The 12,906-nt window shown below is 48.4% G+C and overlaps 1 protein-coding gene across 2 annotated transcripts in view; it reads left to right on the top strand.

Annotated features, from left to right (window-relative positions):
* The window catches only part of LOC139102987 (protein tramtrack, beta isoform-like), a 69,790-nt gene extending 57,853 nt beyond the window's left edge, over positions 1–11,937 (top strand). Inside the window, exon 8 of one of the 2 annotated variants that reach the window (XM_070657264.1) lies at positions 5,087–11,937. In XM_070657264.1, the coding sequence (XP_070513365.1) occupies positions 5,087–5,340 (254 nt within the window). In that variant the 3' untranslated portion in view covers positions 5,341–11,937. Of the gene's footprint in view, positions 1–1,290; positions 3,745–5,086 lie in introns of those variants that run through there. The other variant, XM_070657266.1, reaches the window with a different exon arrangement.
* Positions 11,938–12,906: the final 969 nt, after the last annotated feature.

The following is a 12,906-nucleotide window of genomic DNA, read 5'->3' as shown; positions in this document are numbered from 1 at the left end:
GTAATAATAACCTTCTATCCCAAGATTGTACGCGATATTTCATAACCTCGATCGCCGGGCGGAGATATGGAAATACGCTACTATATTTGAGGTGAATTTTGGAGGGCCGGGCAGCGCGCGCTGCCGAGCTGCACAAAGCTTAGACTGCAAATCCCAAAGTGTACCGTTCGAAATGGCCTTTCGCAGGACGGCGGTCCCGGGAGCTCTGGGTTTTGAATCCACGAGCCGTAACGCACACAGATTTCGTTGCGCCGCTAACTGGGTCCGAGGACCGTGAACTATCCATTAACACCGTTAAATCTTCGGACGGGGTCCACCGAAACGTGGGACCAAGTCGAGTGTTTTCGGGGCAACGAAAAAGAGAAACCGAGCGTCTGATTTACAGTTCGTACCTCCGATGAACGTGTACTTAGTTTTTACATCAGGATTCTGATTTCGCGTCGGCCGGGCATTCGTCGCGAGTTTCTTACACGGCGTCGCGCTTCGTGATACTTATTGAGAATATACTTTTCGATGTCTCGCCTTTTTTCCCTTTGCCGATAGATTTTTACGCCGTCTTGAAGTTACGCTCCTTCGACCTGTTTCGAGTTTTTTCCCGAGTTCTACGTGTTCTACAGAGATACTGGGCTTAGACGATTTCGTGTTATCGTTTCACTCGCTGCGTTTGACAAAGGAATTATTCTTCTTTCCCTCGCTATCTCTTTGAAGGGGATATTTTTTTAAATCTTAGAACTAAATATTGAGATTTGTTTCTAGGAGAGAAAACGAGAGAGGTGGAAAAGAAAGGGTCTTTGCCGCGCGCTCGAATCATCTCTGTTTTCGAATTCTCCGCATATTTGGAATTTCCGATTCGCTGGCTGTCTTCGTCTTCGATTATTCCAGCGTCCCTTTGATCTCGGCGCCTCCCTCAAACGCGTAGTACGATCTCGCCGTGAACCGCGATCCACGCCTGCACGGTCGATGCCGGTCGCGCGCGCCCGACGGATTCCCTCCAAGATCGTCACGCATCCCTAGCACGCGCACACGCACACGCCGGGAAATAAAAAGAAAAAAATTAAAAAAAAAAAAAGAAAACGGAAGCGAGAGGAGCGACGATGACTCCCGGCGAGAACTCCGAGCTCGGTGTCAGAGGAGGAAAAAAAAAACATTTTTTTCGCGAGGGCAGCGAGGGAACAAAGGGCCCGGTAGATAGAATGTAGAAAGAACAGAGACGGAAATAGAGTGATAGCGCGCAGCGCGCGCGAGCTTATTCGTGGTGCTTTGCTGACGCTGTGGTTTCTGTTGTTGCAGAGCTGAAAAATTGGCGGATATCACAGATATTTGAGAGACAGAGTAACAGCGACGAGAGGAGGCGGTGCTCGTTGTGCGGTAAGGTCGTGACGAACGTGCGCAATCACTATTACGTGCATTTCCCCGGGAAATACGCCTGTCCGCTCTGCCCGGCGGTGTACACGCGCAGCGATACCCTGCTTACGCACACGCGTACCAAGCACGCGCACGCGCAATAGTATCGCATGCACGCGTCGCGATACTTTGAGCGCGCCGCGTATTTCAAGCTACGGATCTAGGGCGCCGCGGGATCGCGCGCGAGGGCATATCCTCCCTTCGCCCTTTCCCCTCCGCCGCGTCAACCATCGCGCCAGGCGATCTTCGAACTTATTCGAACACGCTCTCGCCGTTCTTCCGCTAGATAACCTGGCGACTGGCGAAACTTGACAAAAAACCGACAGATCGTGCGATATAGGGAAGCCCCGCCGTTCGAGGGAAACGAAGATCGAAGGAACGATAGGCCGCGTAACTCACGAGTCCGAGATAGAGCTCGGGATCGAGATTTTAACGTAGGAAGACGTTTGGGAAGTTACTTGGCTCGCGGTGAAGCGTTCGCCATCGGCGCGACACTCTCGGGAACGTCGCAGGCCCGCCCTCGTTTCCTTTCTCGCGAACGTTCCGGATCGGCGGTACTTAAAGGCCTTCGCCAGGCGTGTCTCGAGTAATCGCGAGGACCGTGTAATTCCGTGTAAATATTAGTCCTCGCCGCTTTTCGCCTCGTTGCCTCTCTTTTATCCCGCTCTTTCGCTTACTTCTCCCTTTCTTCGACAGTCGCGGACACCGATTGGGTGCCTGACTAAACTTTTGGTGCTCGAACTCCTCCGCTTCGAGTCTTCGCTGGCTGGTGTTTGCACGACAACATCGTGCTTTTGAGCCGAGCCGAGCACTCGGACTCGTTACTCGCGCGAGCGTGAATTAACTAGAATATGCGACGCGAGCGTGACGCGATTTCGAGGACGCGGCGAAGAGGAAGTAAAAATGATCGAACAGCCGCATCGAGACTCTGTCCCATCCTTCGCTACGTTGTCCGCGATTATTCTTTGTACAAATTAAAAGCGAAATTAAACGAGCGAGGGTCGAGTTACTTTGCGAAGGTGTGTTACACTGGCTTTATTTTGTGGGGGATAAAAACTAATTGGAAAAAAAAATTTTCCAAGGTTTAATTAGGATAAATTAATGATTTTTTGTATTTATTAACTATCACGTTTTATGTACGTAACCCCGATAAGTTGCTTATAAATCCACAGCTGATACACAACCGTCAGCTTTCCCGCATTGATAGATTAATAACGTGTAGTGAGCCAGGGTGCAAGTTTACAGCGCAGTTTATCGTATTGTTAATTGTAATTTTTCTCTCCGGAGGGAAAATAGAATAAGCGAACGAATGCGAATTTCCAAAGAGATAGGCTGACGTTTCTACACTTGTACCTTTCGATTCGTACCGAGAGATTTTCTTTTTTTCCACGAGGAAAAGAGCTCGCGTCGTTTTAAGTACGGGAAGAGCGCGACGAAGCCGTTGGACGATTGCGAGACAAGAGTTCCGATCGGGCATCGATACTTAAGGTGTTGCAGGACTCTTCTCGTTTTCCAACGTTCGTTAGTCGGATAATTAATCGCGCACCGTCGCGATTTGGAGTCTGCTTTAGTGCGTAAATTTCGAATGTGCTAGCGCCAGTTTTAGAGATAAGAAAGATCGACGGGAAGCCTTCGAGGCATGTAGATCTTTTATGAGATTGCGATCGCTGAAAGATGTAATATATATATAATGTACGTGCCAAATAAAAAAAAAAAAATTGTTGTCTTGCAGTAATTTCAAGATTTCGAGTAACGCGAGTGTTATCGTTGATCCCGTTCCGCAAAGCGACCGCTTTGCGGATCTTGTAGTACGGATTATGCTTTGTTTGGAGGTAATCCGTTTTGATAATCGATACGTAGCGCACCTTTGGGAGCGAATCGGCATTTGACGACGCTGCAACGTCTTAATTAAATATCCTGATTACGTCGAGGCGCCAAGGAATACGCTTCACGTTACGTCGACTAATTTATATGCGTCCCGATAGAACCGATGCTTTTCTAATTGCATAGAGACTAGAATGCTCCACCGAAATATCTGTTACGTTTTCCAGATCCCTGTCAACCGCGTTAGAATCGAGCTCGCCCCGCATTTGCATTTACATTTTAATATTATTTTGATTTCACGATTAATCCGCGCGCCGCGGTAAAAAAAGTCGCGCTTCTCGCGATGAAATACAACGCTTTGTGGCGTTTCGAAACATTTATTAATATCGGAGGAGTGCGCGAAGTTCGTTCGGCGCGACGTGAGTTAAATTTCATTTCCTGACCGTCGTCTCTGTACTCGCGCGACTTTTCCGATCGCCTCGCGTACGGCGCGGGTGAAACGGTAAACGTAAACTTCTTTCGCCCGGCGCCGCGCGACGATAAGAACCCGGGCGCGGGAGTGTAAAGTTACCGCATCTTCCGGCACGGATTATCGTAGGCGACGAGGCACCACCTCGGATAATCCTGCAATAACATCGGCAAATGTTCGGTTAAGTATTTTTCTCATTCGCGTACGCCCGCGCCCGCTGGCGATGCCACCTGAAATACGAGCTTATCTCGTAGGATCCCGGAGTGCGTCCGGGAGAAACCGAAAAGTTTCCTGGGACGATCCGATGATCGAGCGATTCCGCGAGCTTTAGCGTATGAATCGCGAATGCGAGAATGCGTATATTCTAGAAACTCGAGGATCCAGGAATCCTGAAATACTCGGGAGTCTCTGGACGTGTGTGGAGAGGCGCGCTATTTTCACTCGACGGCGTGTTCCACGTGTTTCCATGGCGACATCGAGAGAACGTGAGTATATATCCCGTGACGCTTGTGGAATATCTGTGCTTGTGAAAACTGCAAAAGAGAAGTTGAATGGTGATCGTGCGTGTGGATGATGCGTTCACACATGACCGGACACACTCGATCGTTTCGATTCGCTGCCTATACTTGTGACGTCTCTCCCGTTATCCGGGCGCTCAAAAAATTTCTCCAACGGTGGAGCACGAGTGGCGTTTGCAACGAGTCGCGAACGCCCTGGATTTTCATAAAGTCGACGCGGAAATGGAGATTCCGAGGCGCTTTTTAAGAAAGCGCGCTTCTCGGCAGATATTACTCGCAATCGGTTTTAATTATTTATGATTTTTTATCGGCCTTTCGCATAACTGTCTTTATTCTACTTTTCTTAAGTGTAATACGTGTCGATAATTTAAATTCGCACAAGAGGACGTCACTGGCCGCGGTCTCAGCAAACTCATTACATTTCTCGTGGACATTGACACCCGGACATTGCACCAAAAACAAAATCTACACAACCACTCACCGCACCGAAGGGTCCAACAGTATGGAGGTCTTGTAGAACGAACATTTTAGCGATGCCCGGAAGCCCGAAAGCTCGGGATATCGAGATCGAACGGGTCTGAGGAATCGGCGGAAGTTGAGGAGCCTAAACGCGTCGTCGAGTTCTGAAGATCCCGGGGTTTCTTTTTCTTTTTTTTTTTTCTTTTTTTTTCAATTTTCGGATCTTGGAGATTCGGCGAGCGCCAGATGGTCTGGACGCGAAAATACCCGGTACCGTTCGAGGAAATTCTCGAGGCTGACGCGACGAATTCTCAGGGCTCGCCGAATCTTCAGGATCTGATAGCTTCGCGGCTAAACACGACTGGCCGCTGGTTGTGCACGTAGGGCATGTAGATGCTGTTGGGTTTTGCAGGTTCGATGCCGAGCGTGCCGGTCGGCCTCTCTTATCACGAGATGTTCGCCGTGTCGCTTAACAGCCCGGCGTTGTGGAGATGCCGCGCCTGCGGGAAGCAGGTGACCAATCGTTGGCACCACTTCCACATACACACCGCGCAGCGCTCGCTGTGCCCCTATTGCCCGGCCACCTACAGCAGGATCGACACTCTGCGCTCGCACATACGCACCAAGCACAGGGAGATGCTGTTCGCCGGGAAGGGGTCCTTGTAGAGGACGGTGATTGCCCCGCGAAGGAAGCGGCCGCCGCCACTTCCGCCACCGCGTCTGCTCTACGAGCGCCCGATCGCGCCCTTCTTCGGCTTCGGCTTACCCTGACCCCCGTCCCTCGAGTCACCGGGGTACCAGGAACCTAAGTAGTGAGGCGCTCTTAAGGCAGGAGAGCGCGAAGCTCGGACCAGGGTAACTAGTGCTCCATGATTCCGGGATTAAATAGACTCCCGAGATACGTGGACTCTGAAATACGAACGGATCCTCTAGTCACGGGACGCGCGAGAACGAGCTGCGAATTACACGAGGTTTGTCACAAGCGGATTTCAGCGTCCACGGATCTCGAGGAGAGTCCGGGCCGACGTTCTCCCCGTGTGGGAGATGAAGTGCTCCGGAAAGAGTGTTTATCCCGAGTTTTTTCTCGACGGAAGCCGGACTGACGATAGGCGCGACGGTGTAATCGATTCGCGGGGCGAATCCGTTCGACCAATGGCCTCATTAGCGATAATTATTTGCCGGTTAATTCGTTTGCCGCGTCTTTAGGACGAGCCGGCCCGGCCGCTCTACGCGGGAAAGCGGAGGGTTGGCAGGACGGGGCTGGGCGCGAGGGGGAGAGGAGGAGAAGGACGGTTATCGATCATACCGCGCCCTCAAAACTTCCGTCACATCTCGCGAGAGCGGCGAACGAGCGGGCGAACGGGCAGAGAAATAAATAGGGCAAGGGGATCTATCGACGACGTGTTCACGCGCTGACAGTCGGGCTGTATGGCTGGCACGAAGTCAGAATTTTGCGAGGACAATCGATCGACAGTAACACTTCGAATAGTTTTCGCGAAAACGGTGAGCTACGTCTTGTTCAGTTTCCTCTTTCTTTCTCTTTCTCTCTCTCTCTCTCTCTTTCTCTCTATCTTTCTTTCTCTCGTTGGAACGGACCGCGAGAAACGAAGAAAGGCCATTTTTAATATTGTATCGATACCACGCGTCCCTTTCCGACACATTTCCTAAGTTTTATTTCGAAGACTCGATCTATTTTCGACGTTTGATGTCCATTTAACCGGGCATTTTGCGAGAAGACGGTCCCTTTTTTTTTTCTTTTTATTTATAGCACGTTTATTTTTATATAGGCACGTTTCCTTTCGTAGATCACGTAGTTGCGCCGAGGGAAAAGCGAAAAATGGGAGATCGTAACTGTCGTTGACCGTAACGTAAACCGCATTATTGCAATTTATGTTGTCGAAGTCGCGATGCCGTGGAATGCGTTTCTGACGTCCGTTTCCTGAGATGTCACGCAACACATCGCACGCATTGCCATGTCGTTGTCGATCGAATGTTACGTGTACGCGTTTTGTTTTCGTTCGTTGATTTCGATGTAACTTGTCTCTGCGTTTGTCGATTAATCGGAAAATTCGGAGAAGGTGGACGAGCGGGAATAATGCAGAAATGCACAAGAGAATTCGCGTGGCGGCGAGAGCCCGCGCTTTCTCAGTAAGATAAAACGGTCTAATTATTATGCAATGGAAGGCTGAAACGCGCGCTGTGATTTTTGAACACCGAAAAATAAAAAAAATAAAAAAAAAACTAATAAAAAAAATAATAAAGTAAAATTAAATTTTTCAAAAGGTACTACGAATTATTGCGATAGCGACCATTATCATTGTTACAAAGAGGATGTCTTGTTAATCGTAATATTATTTCGCTACGTGCGATCATTAGCGATCATTTCTTGTAATTAATTCGCGTTACGCAAGCGGCTTACGTGTGAGTCGAAGTCATCGAGAATGCGAGGAAGAAAAATAGGTGAGAATATGCACGCAGATGCGCTGCCGATCCTCGATAGAAATGACGGCCAGGAATTTTCATTATAACGAAATTGATCTGTTAAACATATTTTATGAATTTATCGGAAAAATTTGTGTGCAAGAAAAATAAAAATTTAGCACTGTGAGCTAGGAAAATTAGACGTCTATACGTTTATTCGTCGTGTACTGATCTGTGCAACGCGATTACGACTGCCGAATTCGCCAGCCGCCACGGTCAGCTGCGAGCACGTGCACGTGTTTACGTCGGTAGCCATCATTGTCGCACGGCCCACGCAGTGGAGGGCCGCGGGGCCGGCGGACTTGGAGGTCAGTGGCCGTAGCAGCTGAGCGCTTAGATAGATCAGTGCGCGCAGTAGACTAGTACGCGGCGAAAAAACGTTTAGATATCTAGTTTCTCTAACTCGTTAATCAGTAATAATTGTCTAGTACCTCCAGAGAACTTTTGGCGAACGATAATTGACAAGTTAAAAATTCGACTACGTCGGGAAGACCGAGGATGGCAGCGGGTAACGCGCAACGTTCGCGACGATATTGCGTGCACCAAAATATGCCTCTTGCACGATTCGGCGGTGATTAATTGTCACGTAAGGTACGAGGTGTCGGTCGCCGGTCACCGCGCACGTCCCAAAAAAATTTTCTGGGCGTTCTCCGTAACGATAATTCAGATGCGCGCTTGAATTCGAGCTTCCTTGATTTCGCGGGGGCCTCAATCGCAAGTGCTGCTCGATGCATCGCGTAGTCGATCTGTTGCGCGGCGTACGAGTGCGTACGGGCGCCGAAGTGCATCGCGCGCTGGCACATTGACAAGAATGTAATGCGTTTTCGACGTTCGTACGTAACCCTTCGATCGGAACGACGCCGAGAGCCCCTCGAGGTCCAATAACCGCCGTTATCGGAGCAACGTTCCAATAACGGAAAAGAGAATAAATTGTAGGTCCTCAAACTTCGCGATTCGACGCCCGAAAAGTTAAGCGAACGGGGAGGATTCGCGTCTCTCTCGGGATCCGCGGATGCTTGAATTCTTACGGAATCGGACCCCGTGATAATCTCGTTGCGATCGCCACACCGACTTACCGCTTAATTTTTTTACACGACTCGGCATTATTTAAAATCTAATTGTTTAAATTCACGAACGGCGAAGACACGCTTGTACGAAAAATAAAAGAAAAAAAAAACGCGTGAATTTATTGACTGGAAGTAACGTCGCGCAGTTTGACAAACGCCACTGTTTTAGATCGCAATCCGCGAAACGACGTCGGATCCCGAGAGACGTCGGATCATCTCAGATATACCCGAACATTTCTCTTTGGACCAATACTCCTCATGTAATGGACGGTTGTAATCGCTGTCGAGGCTCGCAAAGTACCTAAAGCAAACCTCACGATGAGATGAGAGTTTTTGACCGTGTGGTTCCTAAGTTTTACTCATAGCAAGCCAAGTCACAATGGGAGTTATGTGATACATAATATATATATTATATATATTTAAAGGGTGGCATACCCTAAGGTTAATTTGCAGGGACGGACTGGCCCGATGTCTCGCCGCGGACACGACGTTTATTCGGAAGTAACGATTCGCAAACGTGTGCAAGGAGGGCTTGGAAAGTTTATCGAGGAGCAGTTTATGCGTGTGATAGCGACTGTTTGCGAGAACTCGAGTATCTTGCAGATGTATCAAGCGATTTTATTCGACGTTAGTTTCGACGTGCGACGGTCTGATCGATCGTATAGGTAAATACTCGCCCTGTCTCAGCCAGCCCGTCCGTGTCAATTTACGTGTTGCGTGTAATTAATAAATATTTCACGAGACAGATCGCGCGGTATTCGCGTTAATTTCCGACCGCCGCGCGAGTCGCTCCAGTCTCGGATCATCGCTGTAAAATTCCGTGTAAATAGATCCGGGAAAGGAAGCTATCGTTTCCTAACCTTCCTCCTTTTTCTCTTAGGGTATCGCGCGTGTACCTTAGGAACTCGCTTCAGTATTTTCGGCGGAGTACATAAAGGCGCACCGAGGTCCGCTCGTCTTGAACCTCGGCTAGTCGTGCGAGAGAGCGTTACACTTCCTCGGAAACGCAACCTCTGACGGTCGCAGCTTTAGCAAAGAAACTTCCTTATTTTTATTTTATTTTATTTTATTTTATTTTTTTTTTAATCGCATCTTCGTTCTGTAAAGTCCTTTTCATTTCTATTATCCTTCGCAGACACGTCCCGAGTTTCGCGGGGGAGGGCGGTGATAGGCGATTGTGATAAAAGCGGACGGTGGACCGCGCCGGTTTCCGTTTCCAGGGAAACGGATTTAGGGATCGGCTCGAGCGTTGTCGCCGCCACGGCTGGTATTAATTTCGCGCGGTTAACTGAAAGTTGAATTGGGTTTGGAAACGGGTTAACTCATCCGTGAGGGGACCGGGTAAAGCTCGACTCCCGCATACTTTTTCAATCGCGGGCTCGTCGCGGCCGGCGTGCGCGCGATTTAAAAAGTTCCGTCTCTGACCAAATTATCGGGATCTGAGCTGTTCGAGGAGCGAGGACCGTCCGCTCCGCGGCTGCGAGAGGGATGACGCGGGTGGTATCGGGGAACGGGCTCTCGTGCTATTGTAAATAGGGGAACGCGGCCGCGAGACTGGAGTGGTGTCATCTCGATGATACGTCCAAATGGAATTGTGACGTTTCCTCGATCAGCGCAGATACGTCATGCACGTCGATCCCATCGGAATCCTCCACACGACCAAAATTGAACGAGGCGTACATATGCATAGACATACACTCTCTCGCATACATATATTACATAATACATATATATATTATAAATATATATATATATAATATATAGGTAGCTGCATATGGACGCGCGCCGGGTAGCATACCTTCTCCGAGAAGTGCGTACCGACGATGCGTGGATTTTCAGCTGAAAATATTCCCGACAGTGAGATCTTAGTCGCAAACGGCTTTGCGAATGTTGCCGAGGTGCTCCACGTCCTTTCAATCTGATTTTCATCCCCGTAACGTTTCTGCGATTTTATTTCCGGCCGGGAGTCGATCTCTTTCAGCGTCTCTGATTCGGAGCGGGCGATGAAAGAGGGATTCGTTCGCGGGTCCATCGGTACGCACGCTCTTCGTTAAACGCACGGCGCGCGTGTCTCCCCCCCGCGTCGGTGGTCCAGCGTAGCGGAAATCGGAACTCCGTGTGACGTTTAATTTGCTCAAGCTGCCCGCCGGATTTTTCAAAGCAGCCGAATCGATCACGCCGCGTTAGATGCCCCGAGATAAATATCGGCCTCGTCACCTATGCGCCGACAATTGCAGTCGGATTGCATCGCCCGGCGCGCGGTAGCTTTCTTACTTTCTTCCGGTGCGACAGCGACGGATATCGATCGCGACATCGAACGCCACAAACGGTCGCTTTCTGTCTTTCGCGCACGTTTCTTCCAGCTTTCACATGCTTCCTTCGACGACGATCCGCGGAGACTCGGGCATTCAGAGAAGAGAAAACAAAATTTCTAGCCTCACAAATTCCAAACGAAAAAAAAAAAAAAAACGCGATCGGGTGAACCGCGAAGCTCAAGTCCCGGCGACTTTGGACGTTGTGAATTGCGAAACGCGACACGAAGAATTTTCTCGCGCGATAAAGAACGGAGGTACTTTTGATCTCGTCTCTCTGAATGCCAAGCGAATTTCCGGTCCACGTTGACGAACGTCGATTCCTAATTAATTGTCCTCCATTTACGCCATAATTGTAAAAAAAAAAACAATAAAAAAAAAAGAAATCACTGATCGATGTTACATCTACATCCTACGCGCAGCTCTTTGCTTGGATTGTCAGCATGTTAGGCAATATAATTTTCCTCGCCGATTCATCCCGTCGCATAAAAAGGTTAACCGCGAGCCAGTTTACACTCGCGAGGCGCGTAAACGATCGGGGGCGGCTCTCCCGCCGCCTGTTTTCTCAACGACTACTTGTAATAAAGCGCCAACAGTTCCTAGACGGTGAAGCGATCTCCTGCGCCCGACTACCGACGGTAACCCGACCGAATTATCGCCCCCTTGATACCAAATGTTCCTTAAGTTGCGTCATTGCGAAAATACTCCTGTAAATAGTCAGCGTCTACGATAACGCGTGCGGATATATTGTATGCGAGGTATGGTTGAATTGAAATGTGATAAGATGTACGAGATAAGGGAAGCGCGAGCGCGCGGCGCGCTCCGTCAATCACCGGGATTTAAAAGTTCCAAATTTTACTAAGCTCGAGTTGTTTTTTATCGCTCGATATGCCAGATAAGTTTGTATAATAATCAACGACGATGAAGAAACGTATTCGCCGCGAAGGGAAAATATTCCGTATTAAAGAGAAATACGAATCCGCGATCTTGTTCATTTTTTGGTTTCTTTTTTCTTTCTTTTTCTTTTTTTTTGTTGAGGTCTCCGCATTTTGTAGATATGCGAGATATCGCTGGTCGCGGTGTTCGTTTGCGAAACTCACGGGACTCGTGCTTAGTAAACGTTTGGAACCTGAGTAGGCGAAAGCGCATTCCCGTCACGACGGTCGGGAACCGAAATGCCAGTTATTGCACACACATTCGATGTAATACTGTATAAATATCGATATCAATCTGTCAATCTCGTGTCTCTTCGATGGTACTTAAATCAAGCGGGCCCGTTCGGGGCCCTTTTCCGTATTCAGCGGCGCAAGGTCGATAATATTTCTTTCTAAGCGAAGTAAGTTAATGCAAAAGAAAAAAAGTAAAAAAAAAACCCAAAAAAAAAACAAAAAAAAAACAAGGTATACATATTCATATAAATATAAAAATCTCTTTTTCTCGTAGCACGTTCCTCCTTTGGCCCATCGTGCGACTCGAGCGCGCGTAAACTTTTGTACATAAAGAGAAAGAAAGAAAAGGAAAAAGGAAAAAATAAAAAAAAGAAAAGAGAAAGAGGAAAAACGTTGCGAGTCGTGGATGCGAAGCGCGAAGGGTAATAATTAATTAATTAATTGACGCTCTTGACTCTTGTCGCAAGCCGACCTTGCGTATAAACTCATTGCTCGTTTATATGCGATGTATTTTTGTGAACAGTATTGAAAGTGCTACCGTTGTACAGTTATCACATGATAAGTGTACTAATGATGTACCTATAATGTACATATATATATATAGATATATTTAATTAAAGTGAATATGAATTTGTGTAACCCTCGGCTATTTCTTTCCCGTCTTCCGCCCTCTCGTCTCCTCTCCGCCCCCATTTTTTTCTCTCTCTCTTTCTGTCTCGCGATTTATCTCTCTATTTGCCTTTACATCCCTACTTTTGGTCCGAGTGCTCCGAGAATTTGGAGGTACTCGTCGCCTGCTCTCTCGAACGCGATCCGCGCTGATTAATGTCATTTGTCTCGCCCGCGTCGAGTTAACTTACCAGTAATTCGGTTTCGAGACGCCAAGTAAATTCGTCGCGTTAACTTACCGAAAATTTAGAGACCCCGGCTCACGCGCAAGGTAAACGCGAATTAAATTTCTAAAGGAGACGCTCCACGGCTCATGAATTCGTCTCGTTATCTCGATATACGTTGCCAGCGGCAAGGAGTCGTATCAGCCGTTTCTGCATTTGGCGATTACGTAACTTCGCCGAGTTTACAAGCGACGCGTAATTATCACGCGAGGCCTTTCAAGCGACGCTACTTGAGCTCGCCACGCGAGTCGCTCTGAGGGGACCAGCCGATAAATAACACGCATGTGAAATAAAAAGATAAACCCCGCGA

This window comes from Cardiocondyla obscurior, linkage group LG05, assembly GCF_019399895.1.
Source record: "Cardiocondyla obscurior isolate alpha-2009 linkage group LG05, Cobs3.1, whole genome shotgun sequence".
In the NCBI taxonomy this organism is placed as follows: Eukaryota; Metazoa; Arthropoda; class Insecta; order Hymenoptera; family Formicidae; genus Cardiocondyla; species Cardiocondyla obscurior.
Note: the sequence above shows the minus strand (reverse complement) of the source record. Positions and strands in the feature narration are given on the sequence as shown.